We start from the raw sequence: 18,990 nt of genomic DNA, 5'->3' as shown, positions 1-18,990 counted from the left end.
CTCAACTCGATTCAAGATTTAAATCGATTTTTTCTCCAGCCCTAAGTGATACTACTGCAAAAATAAAAGATCTAAACTGAAAACCAAAAATATAACCACAGTGAAGGAATTTGTTTTGAATGAGTCAGCTAGTTTTTATCTTTATGGTATCAAATTACTTTGTACAATGTTTATACATTGTGATTGATGCACATTCATATAGCGATGATTTACTGAGGGGGTTGCTTAGCTACTGGAGGCTGTGGGTGTTTCCGGCTTCCTATTTCCATTTTGAGTATCTATGATATTATGGTTTTTGTTGTCAAATTACCTGTGAACATGAAGGAAGAAGATTTGTGCTTTTGCTCCCTTTACATCTGTATGTGTATGTATATATAGATAAATATATACACATACTCCATACTAGCCCTCCCAAAACGCCCCTGCCCATTGCAATGAATGGGCAGCGCTTCCGAAGCACCTGAAAAGCGCTTCCGAAGCGCCACAACACGGGAGTTTTTAACCCCTTCTTTGGGGTTAAAAGCGTTATGCTAGCAGCTGAAAAATGGTATAAAAGCTCCACTTAAACAGCGGTAAAGTGCCGCTAAAACAAACGGCGCTTTACCGCCAGTGTGGCCTCAGTGTGAAAGGGGTTTTAAATAAAATATAAAACGCAAGCAGGTTGGGGTGAGTGGCGCTACCTTACTGGCTGTCAAGTGAGGGTAAATCAAACAAATTAATGTAAATAAATATAACTGCCTAAAAGGAAAAAGGCTTTCCCCAATAGTGCAGACAGCGTGCATTCATAACAATGTGTATGATATAAAAGTAAAACTTGATACCAATGAAATGTGTAGGTGAAGTATAAATCAGCACAAATATATTGTAGATCAAATGATTATGGCCTAAGATCAGCAATAAATTATCTCGAAAAGATAAATATCACAAAGATAATAAAGATAAAAAATTGTAAAGCTCCAAAATGGCCAAGTGTCCAAACGGTGTATATATGAAAAACACAAGTACAACAAAGTCCCAAAAAAAGTCCCAAAAAAAACACACACACACAAAAAATCTCGGTAGAAACAATAAAAAATAAGAATAAAAAGTGGTGAAGCTCCAAAATGGCCAAGTATCCAAAACATTCAGGTGACTCTTGTGTTCAGTAAATCAAGTGACTTGTGTGCTCCCCCTGTTGGGTCCCCACTCACCAGCTCCTTATACCCCTGCAGGGGTAATAGGCATGTATGGATAGCCTTGGGTGACGTCCCTTGGTGGCTCTGCTCGTGGTCTGTCTGTGAATGCTTGTGGTTTGTAGTTTATGGCCTCTGCAGCGCGCTCCACCCGGTCAGGACATCCAAAGGGATCTCGCCAGTCACTTTTTCCAAAGAGTTATTTGTCAGCTTGTCAGGGATGGATCCTCATAGAAAGAGATAGGGCTCCCATTGTGTAGTATTTTAAAAACTTTTATTATAAAATTAAAATTAAGAACAAAAGCCAAACTTCCCATAAGGGAGACTAAAAAATGTCCAATGACGAAACGCGTAAGACGGGGTTGCGCATTTACGCCATTTCCGGTATGGAAGTAGGGGGCTGGAACGCAGCTGGAATGCACGCTGCGAACCGGCTGTCCCTACACATTGTTTTTACTATTCATTGTGTTACACTTAGTCTCCCTTATGGGAAGTTTTTGCTTTTGTTTTTAATTTTAATTTTAAAATAAAAGTTTTTTAAATACTACACAATTGTTTTTTCTTCTTCTTAACTTTTATTGCCGTTACTTATGCTGGACAGCTTGGTCTGCCTTATACTGTACACGTAGAAAAAAAATAAAAATAAGGGTATGGAGAAAATAAGTGCTATTTAAATATCCTGTACTTATAGGTTTTTTTTTTTATCATTGCAGGAGAATGGCAGTCCAGAGGAACACGCGTTATATGTGTGGGATAACTTCATTTCAAAAGCAGCTGCAGAACATGTGTTTTTTGTGGCACACAGCTATGGGGGACTTGCATTTGTGGAGCTGGTAGGTCATTATAAAAATCTGATTATTTTTTAGTTTTTTCTTATTGTTTTTATTTTAGTCCATAAAGTAACGTGTCTGGAGTAACGTTTTTTGGCCTATGAAAAAAAAAAGAAACCAAGAATTAGTAAGCAAAAGGAGATTTGTTGCCCACAGTTACATACTAAATTAAACTTAGATTGTAAAAGCTTTGCTTAAAGTAATGTCAAGCAAAGGTCGAAGACTAGTTGCTAGTATTGTCTGTAGGGTCCTTACAGCTGACCTTTTTCTAGACTGACCAATCTTGGCTTATTCCACAATGTTTTCAGTGAGGAGTCAGCCTACTTGACTAAGGTGCAGAGCATTGCTTGTATGTGTATTGCTTGCTAATTATTGTGAACTGACTGGAGGGAGCAATGGTCAACAGACAGTAAGAAGAGTATAGGTGCCACAAGAGGCGAGGATGCCTCAAAAGGCAGCGGGAAAAGGGAGGAAAGCACAATGGAATGAATAACAGAGGCAAGGAGATCCTTATGCTGTATGTCCTCAAGTACAGAGTCCATCTCCAGTAGGCCCTCAGAAGAATAATGTGCAGCACAATAGTGAGACCCCCAATTGTCAAAGTGCTCAGAAATAGCTTTTCAGAGAATAGCTGTCATCAGAAGCTGTAGGCAGTTGTAGGCAGAATATCTTTAGATGATGACCCTGCAGATATACAACTATGAGTGACTAGGCAATATCAGATATCAGGAAGTGCAATGTAACCTCTAATTAAGAACTCCTAGCAAAAGATGAATTTTTTTCTGATTGTGCTTAGCCACAATCATAATTAGTAGATTTTTTCATTATCTGTAAGAAAGCAAATATTCACTTAAAGTATAGATCTAATTTGGGTTTTATCCACATAGCTCCACCCCCAGAAGTTAAAGGAATCATTTAATACTTGGAGAGCTTGGCTGGATTTATTAAATATTTTGATGTTGTGGATTGTGATTTAGCTTGCAGTTGTTGATTGGGTTTGATAAACTTTAGGGAAGACAGGTGAATGTAATACATGAATGGGTTAGCAGATTTGGGGCCTGTGTTGACGGACTTTGGGCTAGATTTGGGTGTCGATGACATCAGTTTGAGACACTTCTAAGATCATTCAGAATTTGATGGGTGTAAGACGGGTCCTACAGTTGACCTTCTTCTGACCTGAGCCTGTAGGTGCAAGTCCTAAGACCCCTTTCACACTGGGGCGGTTTTTCAGGCGCTTTAGGACTGGAAATAGCCTCTGCTAAGCGCCTGAAAACCGCCTCCCATTCATTCCGTGTGACTTTTCACACTCGGGCAGTGCGCTTGCAGGACGTTCCAAAAAGTCCTGCAAGCAGCATCTTTGGGGCTGGTTGGGAGCGATGTATTTAGCGCTCCCAAAACGCCTTGCCCATTGGAATGAATGGGCAGTGCTTTCAAGGGCCTAAAAAGCACTTTGAAAGCACCGCAAAACAGGAGTTTGCAGCCTTTTTTGGGGAGTTAAAAGCGGCTCGCTATCGGCCAAAAGCACGCTTAAACAGCGCTAAAGTGCTGCTAAAACCAGCGGCTGGCGCTTTCAGTGTGAAAGCAGTCTAAAAGAAGATCTTTATTAGGATTTAAATCTAAATGAGCCATAACCTAGCTAACCTAGGTCTCATAGCTGACTATAGCACTGTCCTACCAAACCGTAATTGCCTGCTGTAATTAACACTTGCTCTCTCCTAAGTTGTTTTTTTTTTTTTTACCAGAAACAATTTTTTTTGTCAAAATAAACAGGACAAATTACAGAATAAAATTAGCATTTATATGGTAGCACTTGATCACTGCTGGTTAAACTAGAAAAGTGTTTCTTTATATTCTTATTTAATTTTACCTTAAAAATATACAGATCGAAAAATGAGTATGCTGGACAAAATTACCAAAATGTAGATTAGACATGTGTAGACATTTATTTTGGAGTCCAGTTTTGTAATCTATTTCCCTGCATATGGAATATTAAACAAGAGTTCCCTATTTGCCTGCATTATGGGGTATAAAACAAGATGCTCCTATGCTCATATTTGCTAAAAAAGTAAAGGTGCATGCTAATAATTCTGACTGTTAAAGTGACTTGAGAAAAATTTAGTGATGCTTCACAGTAGAAGCCTAATTTTAAACATGTTTTTAAATTCTAAAATAAAACTCTTAAAATATCCAGATGAAGCAGATATGACATCCATGACCATGTGTTTGACTTTGACAACAAGGTAATGCTATGTGTAATCAATGACTATGGTTAGATCACTTTAAATAAGGATCAGAAAGAGAATGGAGGGCAATGGAAGTTATTGTACATAAAATGCATAGAAGAAATACCGTGTATATTGTATTTAATTCTGGCTCAATTTGATCTTTTTACATGGACTTTATTGAAATGTACACACAAATCAGAATTTTTCATTACTGAAAATGTGTGGAGTACATCTTTGATCCCTTTCCCATTGGGTACTAGCCCATAATACCCCCTTAATTACCAGTCAAATTTTCCATCTATTTTTAAAACTAACAACAAAACCGTTACATTTGATTTTTAAGTGTATGACAGTTTCACTCCAAAGTAAAGACATTTGAGCCGCCCTTACAATTATCACTTCCCCTTTATATAGCATTATATATTTGTAACTCTTTTACATGTTTTAATTTGCTAATTTATATCTCACTAAAATGTCATGAATCACTTTTATTGTACAGAACTATTACCATCATTCACTTACCCCTACAAGAGCTTGCTTTTTTAACTATCACAATTATACAGGCTAACACACACACACTGGGGTCAATTTTAGGCTGTGGTCATTTTGAAAAGGCTACGACCTGAACATGTTTGTTTCATCCTGGCCATCAAACAGTTTGCCTATCAAAGCAGTTTTGTTTTCTAAATGTTGGTTTGTCCTAAATATGCATCTCGGGGAATGCTTTTTAAGGTTAGCTATGGGTAGGAACTGCTAAATTATTCCTTGTTGCACATTTAGAAGATAATTTTTTTAAATAAATAATATAAAAGCCTACTGGTAAGAAGATCTCCAGCTATCAAGGTGTTAAAGACCCTTGGGCAGAGAGAAGTTGTATACCACCAATGTTCATCTCGCAATCATAATAGAGCGCAAGGGTCCTAGGCAAAAACAAGGAGTACTCTTCATTATGTTGAATTGTTGAAGAAAATGAAATCCCTCGTTTGTGATTACCAGTGAGCAGGATATGGACAGTCAATAACCGGACACTAAGGTGGCACTAAGCAATTAGCGCTAACTTGAACCAACTTTCATTTCTTAAAACAGTTTGGAAAATAAACACCTTATCTCTTTCAAGCATATTTCTCCTTGCTTGGACTTTTATTGTTTTTATGACTATATGCATTCTAATATTTGGTCATTGTGGAATTGGCTTTAGCACCTGTCATTTAAATATCAAAAACATTTTTGTTTTTTCTCATACATTTTTGATGAATGGCAGGCAGTCAAAGGTTTCCTCTACTCATTCTATTCTAAAGAGATGATATACAAATGCCTAATTTTCTTTTCTATTAGTAGTGTGGTGGTCTTGCAGTGTTAAGGTCCTAAAGTGTTTCTAAAGGCTTTTTTTTTTAAATTAAAATAATAAATATGTTATACTTACCTGCTCTGTGCAATAGTATTAAACAGAGTGACCTGGAACCCTCCTCTTCTGGGGTTCCCCTAACAGCAATGTTGGCTTCTCCCTTTCTGTTTCTGCCACTATAGCAAGCCAAAGAATTCGAACACCACATAAAAGTATTAGTAATCTTCCATATAATTTTTTGTTCTTGGATTTGACCACTTCAGTACCACGCTATAGCCAAAAGGCTGCTACAGCACTACAGTTCTGAAAGGGCATCCATAGATGTCCTCTCAGAACCCCACACCTTGTGACATGCATCAGGTGCACTCTATGATCGCTGTGTCAGAGCTGATCACATGAAAACAGATTTGCCGGTTATCAGCAGTCTTTTCCTCACGCGCTCTGTATGTGTGAGGAAAGGAGTGCCGATAACAGGCAAGGCTGTCAGCAGACTGTTTACACTGATAATCGGTGTCCTAATTATCAGTGCAGCCCCATCAGAGCTTATCAGTGCCCATCAGTTGAGCCTTATCAGTGCGCATCAGTGCACATCAGTAAAGAAGAAAAATTACTTATTTGAAAATATTTCAAAATTTTCGGTCTTTCTTCCTGCCCAGGCCAATTTTCAGATTTCATTGCTGTCACACTTTGAATGACAATTGCGCGGTCAAGCAGGAGGTGAAAGTGCCCAGTATTGATGTGGTTAAATAGGCTTGCATTTCCTCCTGTAATTTAAAAGAGTTTTGTGAAACACTATATATACAGTGGGGACGGAAATTATTCAGACCCCCTTAAATTTTTCACTCTTTGTTATATTGCAGCCATTTGCTAAAATCATTTAAGTTCATTTTTTTCCTCATTAATGTACACACAGCACGCCATATTGACAGAAAAACACAGAATTGTTGACATTTTTGCAGATTTATTAAAAAAAAAAACTGAAATATCACATGGTCCTAAGTATTCAGACCCTTTGCTGTGACACTCAGATATTTAACTCAGGTGCTGTCCATTTCTTCTGATCATCCTTGAGATGGTTCTACACCTTCATTTGAGTCCAGCTGTGTTTGATTATACTGATTGGACTTGATTAGGAAAGCCACACACCTGTCTATATAAGACCTTACAGCTCACAGTGCATGTCAGAGCAAATGAGAATCATGAGGTCAAAGGAACTGCCTGAAGAGCTCAGAGACAGAATTGTGGCAAGGCACAGATCTGGCCAAGGTTACAAAAAAAATTCTGCTGCACTTAAGGTTTCTAAGAGCACAGCGGCCTCCATAATCCTTAAATGGAAGACGTTTGGGACGACCAGAACCCTTCCTAGAGCTGGCCATCCGGCCAAACTGAGCTGTCGGGGGAGAAGAGCCTTGGTGAGAGAGGTAAAGAAGAACCCAAAGATCACTGTGGTTGAGCTCCAGGGATGCAGTCGGGAGATGGGAGAAAGTTGTAGAAAGTCAACCATCACTGTAGCCCTCCACCAGTCGGGGGCTTTATGGCAGAGTGGCCCGACGGAAGCCTCTCCTCAGTGCAAGACACATGAAAGCCTGCATGGAGTTTGCTAAAAAACACCCGAAGGACTCCAAGATGGTGAGAAATAAGATTCTCTGGTCTGATGAGACCAAGATAGAACTTTTTGGCCTTAATTCTAAGCAGGGTGTGTGGAGAAAACCACGCACTGCTCATCACCTGTCCAATATAGTCCCAACAGTGAAGCATGGTGATGGCAGCATCATGCTGTGGGGGTGTTTTTCAGCTGCAGGGACAGGACAACTGGTTGCAATCGAGGGAGACATGAATGCGGCCAAGTACAGGGATATCCTGGACGAAAACCTTCTCCAGAGTGCTCAGGACCTCAGACTTGGCCGAAGGTTTACCTTCCAACAAGGCAATGACCCTAAGCACACAGCTAAAATAACGAAAGAGTGGCTTCACAACAACTCTCTGACTGTTCTTGAATGGCCCAGCCAGCGCCCTGACTTAAACCCAATTGAGCATCTCTGGAGAGACTTAAAAATGGCTGTCCACCAACGTTTACCATCCAACCTGACAGAACTGGAGAGGATCTGCAAGGAGTAATGGCAGAGGATCTCCAAATCCAGGTGTGAAAAACTTGTTGCATCTTTCCCAAAAAGACTCATGGCTGTATTAGATCAAAAGGGTGCTTCTACTAAATACTCAGCAAAGGGTCTGAATACTTGGGACCATGTGATATTTCAGTTTTTCTTTTTTAATAAATCTGCAAATATGTCAACAATTCTGTGTTTTTCTGCCAATACGGGGTGCTGTGTGTACATTAATGAGGGGAAAAAAATGAACTTAAATGATTTTAGCAAATGGCTGAAATATAACAAAGAGTGAAACATTTTTTTCTTTGTAAAATTGCCATAGGAATATTATGTTAGAGGTGAGTCTTTCTGGTAACATTTTTTTTTAACTGAATAAGCTTACATTGCTATGCAGTGTTGGACTGCATAGATTTTATTGGTGAACTTTTTCCTTTAGTTTCTCTGACATGAGTGAGTGGTCTATTTTTAAAACCAATGCTGAATGATGGAGGATGCATGCTGCAATTTAAAAAAAACATTAAAAAAATTCTTCTGACCTTAACCTTAAGTACCCAGATAGAATGAAGGTTGGTAGGAAATGATTCAGCATCTAAAAGATACCTTCTTTGACACAGAGCTACATACACTTTTCAGTACATACCCAAAATTCCATACATAGGCTGCAAGCTTTCATGTCTGTGAAATAAGTGAGGTTTTAAAATTTTACAGTTTGGATTTTTAAAATCAAAGAACATTAGCTTCTGTTTTGCTCTTTCCATATGAACAGTAATTCAGTAAATTCCTCTCTCTTAAAATTGGGCGGAAAATACTTTTGTAACATAACCATCTTAATGTATTTTTGTTTTTGATGTCTTGAAGTTGACAGTTGTAATTACTTTTCCCTTCTGTGATGCCCAAGTATCATATAGTTAATCATAATCAACCTACTGGTCCAGTATTCAGCTACACGTATATCCTAGATCCAAGTTGGGTAACACATTAGTTGTGACTTTATTTGGAACCTTAAAACATTTTAGGGGATCATGCATTTTAGGGTAGCATGGGCTGAGTGGAAAGAGGTAATCTGAAACTTGCATGTGCAGGGATATTACTACTTTCCTTACTGACGCAGAGGCAGTATAGTGAGTCTTGTATAGGTGTCCCTTACAGTCCTGGTAGGCCTATATGGCATAATGGAGTGGATATACAGAATTGTGTTAGAACACAATTATATATATATATATATATATATATATATATATATATATATATATATATATATATATATATAAAATATACCAGTTAGAACAGGTTTTTCTGTAGTGCTTTTGACAAAATTGCTATACATTCAATGACTTGTGTTTTTCACCTGCACAATATATGCTTTGATCATGTAGGTTCATGGTGCCACTCATTGCCCTGTACAACACAGCATGCAGTAGAGTAAATCTTCACATTCCTGTGCTGAGGCATGAGGCATGCTTTTGGAAAATGTAAATCTGGGGGCATGCGTAAATCAATCCTCCTCCCAGCAGCTACACTTGCAAGAATTTTATAAGCCAGTTGATGATCACAGGGAGTAATAAACTGTTTCTTACTACAGGAACAATGTAAAAGAAAAAGAAAAAATAATGCTCATACATGCTCTAGAAGTCCAGAGGGAGGTTTGAGGGTAAATTTGGGTCATGTCTTTACAAATCTTTAATGTTTCATTTGAGACTTATTTTCCCACAGCCAGTGTATAATGAATCACTTGACCTCCAATAGGTTTTACCCCCTTCATAACCAGGGCATTTTTTGCTATTTAGCACTGTGCTAATTAACTGCTTCCGCCTATATACTACCGCCTATATACTGCGGCAGGGCAGCCCGGCTGCGCAAAATCATGTACCTGTATGTGATTTTGTGCACACAGTGTAGGGGGTGTGCACGCGCCGCAGCGGGAGCCAATCAGCGGGTCCGTGGCCACCGCAACCCGCTGATCGTTTAGTGTAAACAAGGCAAACCGCTAATCTATAAGGGAGCAAAAGAGAGATCACTTATCTCTTTTTTTTCTCCAGTGTATCCATCCCCCACACTGTTAGCAAGCACCTCCCAGGGACACACTTAACCCCTTGATCACCCCTGGTGTTAACCCTTACCTGCCAGTGTCATTTATACTCTGACAGTGCATTTCTTTAGCACTGATCACAGTATTAGTGTCACTGGTCCCCAAAAAAGTGTCAGTGTCCCAATTTGTCCTCCGCAATGTCGCAGTCCTGCTAAAAATTGCTGATCTCTGCCATTACTAGTAAAAATAATTTTAAAAAAAAGTCCCTAAATCTATCCCATAGTTGTCAACGCTATAACGTTTGCGCAAACCAATCAATATACGCTTATTGGGACTTTTTTAACCAAAAATATGTAGCAAAAAAAATATTGGCCTAAATTGATGAAAAATTAGATTTTTTTACATTTTTTTATTGGGAATGTTTTATAGCAGAAAGTAAAAAAATATTGTTATTTTATTCAAAACTTTTGGTCTTTATTTGTTTATTGCACAAAAAAAACAAAAACCGCTGAGGTGATCAAATACCACCAAAAGAAAGCACTATTTGTGGGAATAAAAAGAACATCAATTTTATTTGGGTACTTCGTCGCACGGCCGCGCATATGTCAGTTAAAGCAAACGCAGTGCCATATCCCAAAAAATGGCCTGGTCATGAAGTGGGTAAAACCTTCCAGAGCTGAGGTAAATAAACTGGCAGTATGCTCTGGTAATGCAACACTGTACATAAATAAAATATATATAATTTTTTTCACACAAATAGAGCTTTATTTTTGTGGTATTTAATCACCACTGTTTTTTTATTATTATATAGATCAGTAGTTTCCAAATGTCCTAAACAAAGGGCCAGTTTTTTGTCCGCCATACTATAGGAGGGCTGGACTGTTGTCAGTGGGAGTAGAAAATTCCTGGGGATTGGTGGTCAGTGAAAGTTAAAAAAATTACATATTACCTGTGGTCAATAGGAGGAGGAATAGGGCCCCATCATTGGTGGTGTCGGTGAAAGGAATAGTGCCCCATCATTGGTGGTGTCAGTGAAAGGAATAGTGCCCCATCATTCGTGGTGTCAGTGGAAGAAATAGTGCTCCATTGTTGGTGTCAGTTGGAGGAATAGTGCCCAATCATTAATACCAGTGGGGAGCAACAGCGCCTCATCGTTATTAGTGGGAGGAATAGTGTTCCAACATTTATATCAGTGGAAGGAAGTATGCCCCACTATTGGTGTCAATGGAAAGAATGGTGCCTCATTTTTGGTGTCAGTAGAAGGACTATTGCCTCGTATCAATCAAAGGAATAGTGCCTCAAGGGTGGGATAAATCCAGGCAAAGGGCCGCAGTTTGGAGACTGATATAGAGGGGAAAAAAGACAAAAAAAACAATTGTTTCTACTTTGTGCTACAAAACATATCCAATAAAATCAAATTTCTTCATAGTTGTAGGCCAAAATGTATTCTGCCACAAGTCTGTGATAAAAAAATTCCAGATAAGTGTATATTAATTTGTGTGAAAATTACAGTGTCTACAAACTATGGTATATATACAGCCTATATCATTTCTTGAGGCTCCAAAATGCCAGGACAGTACAAATACACCCCCACCCCCCAATTGATCCGTTTTTGGAAAGTAGACAGTCCAATGCATTTAGGCATGTCGAGTTTTCTGAAGTTGTAATTTTTTGTCATAATTTTTTTGGAAAAAGAAGAAATGTAATAATTAAATACATTTTAATTATTTTTATTTTGTTTTATACAATACATATTCTAACAAGCCACACAACGTGGGCTGCAACCGGCCACAAACTTGCCGGTACACTACAGAAAAACAATACAACATAAACGTTATCACAGAAACTTGTGATACATCCCCCCTAACTTTGCCCAGACAGGTACACAAACGTTCCCACCTCCAGCCGGAGGCAGTCTACCATGACGCAGGGATACAATTCCGCGGCTCCCCCGTGTTCTATCAGATATCCTCCATGGGATGGTTATGCTTATGATGAGTCGCCCATCCCCAACTTCTACAAATTCTACAATTCTACAATCACTCACTAATCTTCTAGCCCTTCAAAACAATTGCCTTTCCGTGTTACCATAGCTACAAAGGATCTTGGGTTATGTCCCATTGTGGTTAATCTGATACCGTGTCCATGGAAGCCATCCACCCCCCCAAACCTTCTCTAATTTGTTCTGAGCCCCTCTGCTCAAGTATGTACCCTTGTAAAAGGGTACTGCCTTGTTGACCAATGTTTTCCAATACTCCAAGGTTGGTGACACAGAGCTTTTCCACGAAAGGATAATGCGCTTTTTAGCGTAGAACAGTAACAGAATAAGAAGGGTCCGTATGGCCCTGGTAGTGACCAAGGGCTCCACTAAGTGTAAAAGACATTTGTCGATGGACATAGGGATAGAAATTGAGGTGACCGACCTTATACAGGAGGCAATGGCTTGCCAATAAGATTTAATTAGTGGGCATTCCCAGAAAATATGCATGAAGTTAGCTAAGGGTGCAGCGCATCTCCAGCACAGGGAGTGCTGATTCCCAAACATCTTTGTCAGTCTAGCCGGGGTGAGGTAGATTCTGTGTAGGAATTTGTAATGAATCAATCTATCTCTGCTAGATACTGGAACGCGGTCCCCCACATATCGACCCAATCGTCTCTGTCCAGCCCCAGAGCCATAGCCTCCCAAGCTCTCCTGCAAGGCCCCAACAGGAGGGTTGTTTCATGGAATATGTATTTATATATAAGGAGAAAACTGTTTTTTGCAGTGATTCACTGCGGTTCAGTAGTTCTAGGTCACTGGGCTCAAGGTCAAGGGGCTCCCCACCAAATTGCGAGCTGAAAGCATGCAGCAGTTGAATATACCTGAAAAAGTGTGAGTTTGGCAGATCATATTTTAGTTTAAATTCATCAAATGACAATAAACCATTTGATACAATGTGGAGCAAGGTTTTGATACCATATTTGGTCCATACCACTGGATCTAGGTAACCAAAAAAGTGGTTTAGATTGGGGTTCCCCCACAGCGGAGTATTAGGGGAAAGTCTGGTTGAGCTAGGCGATCGCCCTCCCTTGGCCATGACCCATGCCTTCATCACGGAGCGCATGGAGGATGTCAGTGGGTATGGAGCTTTCAGAACCCTGCGCCTCGTAGGAGCCCACACAGGCCGCTTCCAGGGATACAGAGTTATGATCCGGAGGAGCAGCCAGTCAGCAGTGTGCCACCGTCAACTGTCCAGCCAGAAAGTATTTTTTTAAATTAGGAACCGCAAGGCCTCCCTATCCCCATGGCGGTTGTAGTATTGCTAGTTTGAGATGGGGGATTCCTCCCTGCCACAAAAAGGAGGAAATCGTGGCATCAATTGATTTAAAGATGGACTTGGGGATCCAAACCAGGGAATTCTGAAGGTTGTACAATAAAAGGGGTAGATTTTTCATTTTTATCAAGTTTATCTTCCCGATGAGAGACAGAGGGAGGTTTTTCCAGGCCTGAAACTTAGCTATTATAACAAGCAGCGGGGAAATATTAAGATTGATGAAGTAAGACACCGAGTTCGTGATCTGGAGCCCTAAGTATTTGATTTGGGAGACCCATTGTAGGGAGATGTTGGGGTCAGCTTGTTCGGGGATAGGATGGGGAGTATTTTGGATTTAGACCAGTTAACCAGAGACCAGTGTGAATCTGCCTAAGAGTGCCAACGCAGCCTGTAAGGAAGGTCCGGTGTCGCTGACAAACAGAACCAAATCGTCCGCATAAAGTGCTGTGGTTTCAGTTAGGGTGCCTACCTTAATGCCCTGAATCTGGGGGGAGGAGCACAGTGCAATCACCAAGGGCTCCATTATTAGTGCAAATAGACCAGGAGAGAGGGGGCACCCCTGTCTGGTGCCCCTGGAGACTGGAAAAGTCTCAGACACCCCCCCCTGTTAAAACGGAGGGCCGCTACTAGGCACTCATACAGCAGCAAAATCCATTTGATGAAATGTAGGGCCAAACCCCATGCGTTGCAGTATATGAGCCATATAGCCCCAGTCGATAGAATCAAAGGCCTTTTCCAGGTCAAAAAACACCAGTGCCCCCCAGAGAACGACTCCGCCCCCAACTGTGTATGAGTATATACTCTCCGTATGTTGATATCTGTGGCTTTTTTGGGCATAAATCCTGTCTGATTAGGTGAGACTAATGCCCCGTACACGCGGTCGGATTTTCCGATGGAAAATGTCCGATCAGAGCGTGTTGTCAGAAATTCCGACCGTGTGTGGGCTCCATCGGACATTTTCCATCGGATTTTCCGACACACAAAGTTGGACAGCAGGAGATAAAATTTTCCGACAGCAAAATCCGATCGCGTCAATTCCGACCGTGTGTCGCCTGTTCCGACGCACAAAGTGCCGCGCATGCTCAGAAGAAATTCCGAGACGGGACAGCTCATTCTGGTAAACTTAGCGTTCGCAATGGATACAGCACTTTCGTCACGCTGCAATGTTAAAAATGGTTTAATACAGCGCACTCTCTTCTTCTTTATAATGTGACAAGAATTAAGTAGTTTTGCTGCTCATATTCACACACACTTCTCACAAAGTTTTATTTGTGTTTTTTTAGTGGGATTCCCTAAATATATTGTTATTAGTTGTCACATCTGACAGTTTTATACTATTTTTTTTTTTTTTTTTTTTTGGATTTTCAGCCTTTTTTTTTTCTTTAATGTTTGGATTTTTTCCAAGGCTGATCTTTGTTCAATGTTATTTTTATTTTTACTCCAGAATATTTTTGTGTGTGTTTTGTGTGTCAAGTTTCATCTCCAGGAGATTGTTGTTGGTGTCCCTTGTTCATTTCACATTGTATATTTTAAATGTACCTGAATCCTCACAAACAAACTGTCCTTTTTGAAGTAAAACACATAGGAGAGTATAATTCAAAACAAAAATCCTTTATTAAGGGATCAGAACCAAACAAAGAGGAAGGCAACACTGGATCAACAGGAGAAATTAGCGAAGCCTGGGACCCCCACGGCAGACATCAATTCTTCAACATCAAAATTGGTGGCCTGAGGAGTCCATATGTAAGGGAGGGCAGTCTGGTCCAGAATTCGCAGAGATCCGGATAGCAGCAGATGACATCTGTGTCCCCAGGCTGTGGTACCACAAGAGGCTGTATTTTTTGGCCGACCAGACTGAACCCAGGGCAATCACTGTCTGATCTTCCTTCCACGCTTCCTTCCGGCTGTGGCTGTGCAGTTGGAGATGTGGCAGGAGGAGGAGTAGGACCTGGAGGAGGAGGAGGACTGGGAGGACCTGGAGGAGGACTGGGAGGACCTGGAGAAGAGGGAGGAGGAGGAGTAGGACCATCCCAAAGGTGTGTCTGAGGTGTCATTTGGCCCCTCATACCTTTCTCAAGAGCCTCCAATATGAGGGCCTCACACATGATTTGTTGTCCCTCCTCCATCCTCTGCATTTTATATGCAATGAAGGCAGCAATGTTCTCCTCCATGGTGTGGGGTGCTCCCAGGACCTCTGTAGCCCTCCAAAAGAATCCTATAGCAGCCTCCTCTAGGGCACTCCTCCTACTGCCACTTTCTCTTTTCAGGGGGGGTGGAGGGACCTGCAGATCAGCCAGCCGGCTCGGCCCGGCCACCTCCTGGCTGAGACTTCCCTGTGTATGAAAAAGGGACATGGTTGTAATGTTTTGCTTCATCAATCCCAATCCTAAATTAGTACTCCCAACTAACATCTAGTTAACATCATTGATTGGACAAGCAGAAATATTTAGAGAAATGCTATACCTGGCTCAATCTGGGCTCCTCCACATGTGGCCTGGAAGGCCCAAGTTGGGCGTCAGAAGCCTCAGCCGGGGGGGAAGGAAGCGTGGAATGAAGACTGGAGAGGGATGACCTGGGTTCAGTCTGGCCTGCCAGAAAATGCAGCCTGTCGTAGTACAACATCCTGGGGACATAGATGTCATCTGCTGCTCCGGATCTCTGTGAATCCTGGACCTTCTTGCGCTCCCTTAGATATGTGCTCCTCAGGCAACCAATTAATATCTTTAAATAGGTGATGTCTGCCGTGGGGATCACCTGCTTCACAATTTCACACAATTGCTCCAGTGCTGCCTTCCTCTTTGCTTGGTTCTTGAAATGGGGGTGTTTAATCTCCCACAGACAAGGCAGCTCCCTTAGCATCTCTAGGAATACTGACATGAAGTCATTATCTTTGAGTAGCATATCCATGTTCACTGCAAGACACAACACAAGACAAAGCCTAATGTCAGACAAAACTCTCCTAATCTTGTTACAATATAGGCCTCAATCTAGAAGCAGTATAGGCACAAGTTTGTCTCTTACCTTCGTTCTTACGATCGGCGCATCCAATGCTCCTTCCTCCGCTCACAGATCGTACGTAATACGCACGCGTGTTACGCTTTATACACACTGCGCATGCGTGTAACTCCGCCTGCCCCTGGCGTTCTTTCTAGTCTATTCCCCGCCCCTTTTCGTTTGGCGCAGTGGGTGAAGAGCACATGGCGGAGTTACAGCAGGTGCATGCTAATTCTAGCAACGAGGAGGAGGAAAGCCCGGATCCGGACACGTCCCGATCCAGAAGGAGACGTTTTAAGGCCACAAATATGTCCTTTGGGGAGATGTTGGAGATGGCCGACATCATGAAGAAGTCCGACTATGACGGAAAGTATGGGCCTTACCCCAACATCAGAAAGGCCAAGATCATGGCGAAAGTGGTCAAAAGCCTTCACAGGAATTTCGGGGTACGAAGATCGAAAGATCAGCTCAGGAAGCGGTGGTCGGACCTGAAGTTAAGAGAGCCAGAGCAGTACCGAAAGATCCGGAGAGTGCTGCAAAAAAGTAAGTAGTTGTGCTGTGTTCCTATTCTTTCTGTCTTTATTACGTTCGTGCTGCTCCATGTGCTTTTATTAATTGTAACGTTTAAAAGGGCAACTTTAATGTTCATGGGCCCATTATTCGTTCGTATCAAACATTTTTCTTTCGGCCTCTAAAACACCATTGTTTAGGCCATATGCATTTTCCCACATTTTTTTGGGCCTACTTGGATGCCAAATATTTGTTTGTGTAGATGGGTTTGTTACTAGAATGAAATGCCAACTAGATTGTGTGTAAGGAGAGGACACTGAGCAGCTGTTTTCACATCTGGACACTGGAGCACTAGTGTGGGACAAAAGAACACCATTTTTATTAGGGGGCCACACAGGTGCTCCAGTGTATGCTATAGGGGGGTCTCCATCTGTGAAGCTTGTACTAAACAGGTAAAGTATTGCAGCTTGACAAAGGGCAATAAAAAAAAGATATCTTTGAACTCGGCTAAAATAGACAATTGTACCCCACTTCCAAGCAATGTTTCCTATTTCTAGTTTGGCCATCAAATATCTGTGTGCTAATTATACCATTTTTGTTTTACATAGGGGAGAAAAGACTCGGAGGACACCCCTCATCCGAGGAGACCAGAGACCCTCCACCTCTGGAAGAAGGTGAAATACCCCAAACCCAAGCTGAGCAGGAGGAAGAAGAAGATGTGGTGGAGATTGGCACCACAACAGGTGAGTGTCTGCGACCACAGGCTCAGGTAAAAGAGATGGATGGTGGCAGATTTTTGAGACCTGTTTTTTTTTCTTTCTCTCTTTTTAGGTGATCGTGATGTGAGGGATAGAGAACGCTTTACTTCAGAAAGTGCCCAGATCCTGATCGGGGAGATCATGGGGTGTAATGCTGAACTGCAAAACATCCAGCAAAAAATCAATGATGTTATTAAAAAAAATAACATCATTGATGTTTTAGGGCGGATTTAATACCCCACAAAATCACTTTTTGGATTGTGGTCCAATCTTCTAAATTTTTTTGCAATGTTTTGAAAAGCCAAATTTGGAGGATGCACACAGTGTGCCAACATGTGCTATCTGCCATCACGGGAGATCAATGGATGCGTTTTGGGGGTGCAACCCCTTCCTCAATTATAAAGTCGCGTTGAGGAAGGGCTTGCTCCCCCAAAATACGTCCCTTGATCCCCCCTGATGGCAGATAGCACATGTTGACATTCGTAAATTGGTGTGCATCTTCCAAATTTGGCTTTTCCAGGGGTGATTTCCCCCCATCTGAACGCTAATTCAAACCCAGTTCCTAAATACTGATGTCTGATATAGCCTTCAGGTTTTACCTAATGTGAACTTTGTAAGTTCAAGTTTTTTGGCTTTCTTGTTGGTTTTACACAGGCCTGTTTTATCTGAAATGGACATTTCGAATTTTGCTAATGCTACTGCAAAAATTGTTATACAACAAACATGTTGGTTTGTTTTAAAAACCTTTGGTAAATGCACATGTGATTGTGCAGGTATAAAAAAGTGGCTTACTCAAGAATGTGTGGATTATTGTCTCAACACTACAACACTTTTGGGGTGATGTAATAGCTGTTTTATGCAAAAATGGGGGTTATTTCCTAAGGGCAAATCCTCTTTGCACTACAAGTGCAGTTTCAGTGCAGTTGCAAGTGCACTTGTAGTGAAATGTGTTTTTGCATTTAGGAAATACCAGCCAACAGTATAAGGTTACACAATCACGACATTTTCTGCACTGCAAACATTTCTGTCAGGGTCAGCTAAAACAAACACAAGCAGTAAATGTCCACAAAGAATTTCTTTTTTTTTTTTATTATAAAAAGGCTTCACATATTGTCTGGCATATTGATAGCCCCCCTACCCGCAAAGAACTCCAGGTAGCGTAACCGGACATCACGGGCACTCAGGGAGGGCAAGCCAGGAGGGCCGCTTTCAAGCGCCGTCAGTGTGGTTTGATGTAGGATTCCGGCCTCAGGCCCAACTGAGCCAGCATAGTTGGCCGAATGTTTCCGTAAAAAGTTATGGAGAACACAGCACGCAAGTATTATATGGTTCAGTTTATATTCCGCCATATGGATAGGTGTCAGAAATAGGCGGAACCGGCTGGCCAGGATTCCAAATGTGTTCTCCACCACTCTTCGGGCTCTGGCCAGCCGGTAATTAAAAACCCTCTGTTCCGGGGTGAGGGTCCTCATTGGGAATGGCCGCATCAGGTGGTCCCCCAGCGCAAATGCTTCATCAGCAACGAACACAAATGGGAGTCCTTCCACATTGTCCTCTGGAGCTGGCAAGTCCAAGCTGCCATTCTGGAGACGCCTGTAGAACTCCGTCTGGGCGATGACTCCACCATCGGACATCCGGCCATTCTTCCCCACGTCCACATACAAGAAGTCGTAATTAGCCGACACCACCGCCAACATCACTATAC

At 41.5% G+C, this 18,990-nt stretch overlaps 1 protein-coding gene across 5 annotated transcripts in view; it reads left to right on the top strand.

Annotated features, from left to right (window-relative positions):
- Nucleotides 1-18,990, top strand: part of ARB2A (ARB2 cotranscriptional regulator A) — a 908,279-nt gene that overhangs the window by 470,152 nt on the left and 419,137 nt on the right. For all 5 annotated transcript variants that reach the window (XM_073624507.1, XM_073624504.1, XM_073624506.1 and 2 more), the window contains one exon: nt 1,886-2,005. In XM_073624507.1, the coding sequence (XP_073480608.1) occupies nt 1,886-2,005 (120 nt within the window). The remainder of the gene's footprint in view (nt 1-1,885; nt 2,006-18,990) is intronic.

The sequence above is a fragment of the Aquarana catesbeiana genome, linkage group LG01, assembly GCF_042186555.1.
Source record: "Aquarana catesbeiana isolate 2022-GZ linkage group LG01, ASM4218655v1, whole genome shotgun sequence".
NCBI lineage: Eukaryota > Metazoa > Chordata > Amphibia > Anura > Ranidae > Aquarana > Aquarana catesbeiana.
The sequence above is the reverse complement of the archived record's forward strand: the minus strand, read 5'-3'. Positions and strand labels throughout refer to the sequence as shown.